The sequence below is a fragment of the Juglans regia genome, chromosome 5, assembly GCF_001411555.2.
Source record: "Juglans regia cultivar Chandler chromosome 5, Walnut 2.0, whole genome shotgun sequence".
In the NCBI taxonomy this organism is placed as follows: Eukaryota; Viridiplantae; Streptophyta; class Magnoliopsida; order Fagales; family Juglandaceae; genus Juglans; species Juglans regia.
In genome coordinates this window covers 6,476,454-6,482,517 of record NC_049905.1, presented here as the reverse complement: position 1 = coordinate 6,482,517, position 6,064 = coordinate 6,476,454, and the positions used below count along the sequence as shown (strand labels likewise).

Below are 6,064 nucleotides of genomic sequence, written 5' to 3'. Positions count from 1 at the left end.
TTTTGGTTCGATCTAGTCCTGATCAAGAAATTTGGGGGTGATCAAAGAAAATTCCCAAGTCAGCTGCATTAAATATCACACGTTTGAGAGATCGAAAAATCAGAGAGAGAGAGAGAGAGAGAGAGAGGGTGTAAATTCATGATCATAAGGCATTTCTGATGAAACATTATTGAAAGAACTGAAAGATGAGCTGAAATTGACAACTCACAAACTGCATTTGAAAATGAAATGGATAAGATGCAAGATTAGAAGCATTCACCATGACTCAAATTTCGATGATAGCAACAATCTTAGTATGCTCCTCTTGTACAAGTACCAACAGGATCTCACTAGAATTCTCTGATTCATAGAGTCAGATCAAGGGTACTCGCCAATTTCGTAGCTGTACTACTTTTCGCAACATTATAATCTTCTGTCAACCTGCTTATAAGCTTTGATGGCATATTCAGATCTATGGAATAGTTTCTCTTCTTTGAAGAAGAGGAACAGGAAAGAGATAAACTGCTATCCACTTCTTCGTCCACCCAACATGTACTTCTCTTAGACGCTTCCGCTTGTCTTGACGGCCGCCTTATGCCTAGTGACAGACTCAAATCATGATTGTCGTCGTGGAAACCTTTTCTTTTCCCCGTTTTTCGCTCCGCTGAAATCCACTGCGGGTTTGACTCTCTAATATTATTAGGTTTTTTCTCTATGCAGGGGGTTGAGCTTTTCTGGGTTTTGGTGGAAGTGTGATTGAACAGCCATTGAAATTCTTTTTGGAACTCCTCTAGTCTCTTACTACTTTCTTCCTCGAAGGCAATGTTGTTATTCCTGATCATGTTCAAATCGACACCTCCAGAAATCCTTTCAGCTATTGATCCATGAAGGCCGACACCTCTTGTTAAGTTCATGTCATCGGTGAAATAAGGCGACCTGGATATGCAGCTCCCTTGACCAGTCCAGTAAAGCTCACCATATCTCGAGGGAGAAGAAAGATCAAAGATTTTGAAAATCAGATTAAACAAATATAAACTTGATTATTAATTTAAAATAAAAAAGAGGGAGATCGTGAATTGTCATATATATAAAAGTACTAAAGATATAATCATAGATTCATAGGATAGTAAAATTACCTGTATTTGGGGCTAACCCTTTGGTCGATACTTCGAAGCATGGACTGTTGCCAAAAGTGATCTGCGCTTCTCGTAAGATGTCCTCTACTGATTATAACTACAAATTCATTAACATAAAACGTTCGAATTTCATATATTAGAAGCATGAGTTATCAAATAAACCCTAATTTCTACAGTCTAGATCAATAAATATAATTAATTGATGTACATACCTTGACCCTGATCATCAACCTTCTTGCTCCGATGCATCTGCTCCAAAACATGACCAAACGGGAAAAAAAAAAAATGAAATTTACAATCAATGAAGCGAATCTCACACACTGCATATATATACAATTGATTTCTTTGCAGAAGTATACGAGTCATACACAGCTAATTGACTCCTGTTTTACCTGTAAATGACTCTTGACATGAGCGATGCTTAGTCCCTTGATGTTCATTACTTGCAAAACCAGTTTCGGAGTTGCTCCTATATATACATACATATATATATATATATAATATATATCAGAAGGGGGAAAATTCAATCTTGAGAAGGAAGAAAAAAAGGCAGTAGATGTAATTAATTAATTCATGAGAAAATTTGGTGATTGATTGATCTTACTCTCTTGACCCCCAAGTCTCTCAACGGCCTGGACAAAACAACGATGAAGATCAGGAGTCCATCTTAGCCTAGGCACCTTGGATCGAACATATGGCCGCACCTCAATACAGCTACCGCTCTTCTCAGTCTCCTCAACTATGCTGTTGCTCGAGCTTGCACTGTTTTTGGTCTTACTTTCATCATCTCCTGCTGATCCGGCCTCCTCCTGATCACTCCTGTCTGAAGAAGATTTCACCTTCAAACCACCGATACATGACCCACTTTCCATCTTGATTAATTCTTTCTTTCCCAGCTATGGAAAATCTTTAAATTGGAAAGTGTGTCTCTGATCAATTCGTACTGATCGCCTCTGACAAAGCTGAAAATTTAAGCATGAGGGCCAGTTTTTTCGTGGCTAGGATCACTAATTTCCTCCACTGGTCTGATTTCTTCCTTTGTCCAGAGATAGCAAAAAGGGTTACATAATTTCCATTTGGTGAGCAAATCTTCCCGAGCTGGCAGCTGGTTCTATCCTCAAGGATTTGGACAAATAAAAAAACCCTAATGGATGATCTTGGTCTTAGCGTAGAGAGTTTTTTACACAGAAGTGCGTTTGAATGTTGAATTGAATTGAGTTGAATTGAGTTAAGATAAAAAAAATATTATTTATTATTATTATTTAAAAATTTTAAAAAAATAAATTATTTATTATATTTTATATTAAAATTTAAAAAAATTATAATTATAAATTAAAATAAATTTACTTTCTAAACGAAACCTTAAATTTTCTATGTATGCACGTAGGATAAACGTCATATCATGTACACGAATGATCAGATGGGAATAGTACTCATGCAATGTAAGAAGAATAATGATAGGGTTACTACCCTACTACTACCCATTTACTACTCTTTTTATATTTGATTTTTTTTTAATTTTTTAATTTTACTTAATGATTAAGGAAGTGTATATTAATAAATATATATATATTTTTAATTTTTTCTTAATGATTAAGGATGTTAAAAAAATATTTAAAAGAAAATGATAAAAAAATAAAAAAACTTAAAATACCTTTTGGTAGTAGATGGGTAGTAATAGGATAGTAAGTCTATCACTACCCATGTAAGAACCTCGACCAGTTGTTATCTGGGGTAAGGTGAAAGATTAGAAACAAGCTCGAGAACTGGAAATTAACATGCATGGAACCTTGAATTAGACCCAAACTCCAACGTGGCGCGTAGGTATCACATTCCCTTTTCTTCAATTCTTTTTTTTTTGGTTAATTACTAATTATGCTGTACATGCTTTCACTGTAATAATTTAGTCATCTACGTACACGATGATCAGAAAGAGAATTACTTTCATTGTATTTGGAAAAAATTTTACTATACATCAGTTGCATTTTATATTTGATTATTTTATATTTTTATTTTTATTTTTTTATATAAAATATAAGATAATAATAATGACTGATAAAAAAAATTATTCATGTTAGAAGGATTTTATGTACGTACCTATACACGCCACGCATTATAAAGCTGGACAGTGTATGAAAACATCAATAATTAATTCCAGACACGAACCAGCTACAAACGTTTTGAGAGAACCGTGATGAGATTATTCCCATTGTCGGTGATCGCCGCCCCGCGGAGGGGGGCTGATTCTTTTAGTCATCGATCACCATGGATGACCACACCTAATAACAACAAAACTTGTATTTACACTTCTCGAAGATTCCCTTATCCTTTGCCAGGTTTTATATATATATATATATATAGTAATTCTGACATTTATTTTTGAATTCAGTGCTCTTTCCTAACCTAATGGCCTTCTTCGCTAGCTAGCTAGCTAGCTACCATTTATCATACTTGAGGATGATCATGCATGATTGATCTGATCTGTTGCACCGAAGTTAATTAGCCTGCATAGGTGTTTTAATTTTGAGTTTGCCTGCAAATTAACCTGACTCATGCTTCGTGATCATGAAAATCTTCAAGATACTTGAGCAAGCTATTATTCTGCATATAATTAATCGATCGGATAGAAGAGCATTCAAAGTAGTGTATGTTCCTTCCTTTTTTAACGAATTAATTATTTTGACTTATAGAGAGGGCATTGAAAAACATGAGTCAAGCAAGCTGCAGAGATTAGAGAAAAGAAATATATATATATATATATATATATAGTTTATATAATAGTTATTGATAAGAACTACTCATGACTAGATGAAATTAAACTAAATACATGGTCAAATTAATATATGCAGAGTAGTGTTGTAGGATTAAGCTTTGAGCAGTACTACTTAGAAAAACACATATATTCCAGATCTATTCTGATGTTTTCAACAATGCAAGACATGAATTAAGCTGCCTAGCTATATAATTAATAATGAGCATGAAAAGAACTAAAATAGCAGGGAAAACAGCCGGCCTCCTTAATTACCAAAAGATGCCTTTGTAAATGGTTCATCGACCTTCAGCCAATCATGAGTTGTTATAATTAGTGGTTACTATATATTAGTACATATTTACAAAGAGAAGATTTTCTTTTATCAATCTCCAATTTTATCATGTCTAGTCACATTAAATCTTTTGACACATTCGAAGTGATTCTTCCGTGCTCCGATGACCGGTCTGATCAGTTCACGACTGGTTCTGACGGTTCCTATACACCCCTAAGTTGACCTACAAATCACTTAATATATGTCGCATCAGCCGATGCGTGAGTTATTTATTAATTAATTAATAATAGTATTTGTTTTAAGTATACTGGGAACTCATCACACCATCAACCTCATTACAAAGCAATTTATACAGTACTAGTGTGTATATATATAGTAGCTACAACAATGACAATAAATAACTCCAACTTCATAAAAATTATAAGTAGATATTATTAATCTTGATCACAAGGAATTGAGGGAATTAATTAGGCATTCCGTAGCTATCGAAAGCTGTTGCACAGTGCAGCATGTGACCAATATTTAAACTTAGAAACTTGTTTGTTTTCATATGCTCATTGATACTCGAAAAGCTCAAAAAACCATTGCCTATTTGACAGTACGTACTGAATTAGGGTCAACTCCTCAAAATCCCTACCATTTGTTTATTCAGTGCAGTCCCCACAATTACACGAAATATTTTATTTTGCATTAAGTGCAGATAGAATACTATCCCTATTAATGCGGATCGAACCCATCATTTCAGAATGAGTATGTTTGTCTTCTTTCCCGACCCAACATCATCTTCCCCACCACCTCCTCTGTCTCTGTGCTCAACATGCTACATATATCAAACTTCATGCATGCATGTCATGGATGGGTCGATCGAGACCATAGCATGCATGCATGCATGGTAAGCTTGCATTCTGGTACCATGCATGCATCGATGTCATCATAATTTGTATGGGCTTTTGGTTAAATATGTTAGATTCGATTAGAATGGGCCTAAGAGAGGTACGTAATTCATTGCCAAAATCTTTACATTTATTAGGCCCACGAAGAAATTAGACCCTGCAGCCTAGTTTTAAATTCTTACCATTTCCCTTTAGTTTTACAACACTTTATCTTTATCTAAGAAAAATTATTCTCATCAGTTATTATTCATCACTTTAAATTTTATAAAAAATATATTCACACCCTATGAAAAAGTTATATGTGTGGGGTATAGAAGTGGGTAGTGACTAATGAGAGCATGCGCACCTACAAGAAAACTGCTTATTTATAACCAGTTATTTCTAACTAAAATGTGTCTATTTTCATTACAAATAGTTCTTTTCATTGCGAAAAAAAAAGGTTCACAAATACTCATTTTTCTTGTAGCATGTATAGCATTCCTCTTTATCTAATTATATATGGTTGTTAAAATGGATAGAAGAAATCATGCTACATGGTTTGAAAGGTCATATCTTATATGTAATAAGCGGCTATAAGCAGGTGTCGTCCACTATATTCTTCCAATTTTGTCCCTGTTTTTCAGTTCATTTTGCCATGACGTCCTGAGTTCGGTTTTTTTTTCCTTTCTTTTTTATCCTTCCATTTCTATTTGTTTTCCTCTTATATCATTGGCTTCTACAGTCATCTACCCATATTTTTCATTTTTGCCCTTCTTATTTATTTTTTTTCCGTTCATATCCTTAGCTTGCTGCCTTCGTCCATTTTTTTTACCGATTTTACCCCTACTTTTTAATTCAATTTCCCTAACGTTTTGTGTTAGGTTTTTTTCCCTATTTTTATTAAATTACGGTTTACTTAGGTTCGCTTGCAAAACTGTTTGCATCGAATAGATTTTTTTTTTTTTTTTTATGTAAAACCACTTTTTTTTTTTTTTAACGAAAATACACCAGCGAGGTTCTAGAATATATTTTA

General features: G+C 34.0%; 1 protein-coding gene across 1 annotated transcript; it reads right to left on the bottom strand.

Annotated features, from left to right (window-relative positions):
* Positions 1 to 223: 223 nt before the first annotated feature.
* Positions 224 to 2,240, bottom strand: LOC108989869 (two-component response regulator ARR10-like). Its single transcript, XM_018963632.2, has 5 exons — positions 1,720 to 2,240; positions 1,508 to 1,584; positions 1,328 to 1,364; positions 1,116 to 1,212; positions 224 to 960 (listed from the first exon to the last, which is right to left on the bottom strand). Exons 1-5 carry the CDS (start codon positions 1,985 to 1,987, stop codon positions 345 to 347), a joined length of 1,095 nt encoding a protein of 364 aa, XP_018819177.1. The 5' UTR covers positions 1,988 to 2,240; the 3' UTR covers positions 224 to 344.
* Positions 2,241 to 6,064: the final 3,824 nt, after the last annotated feature.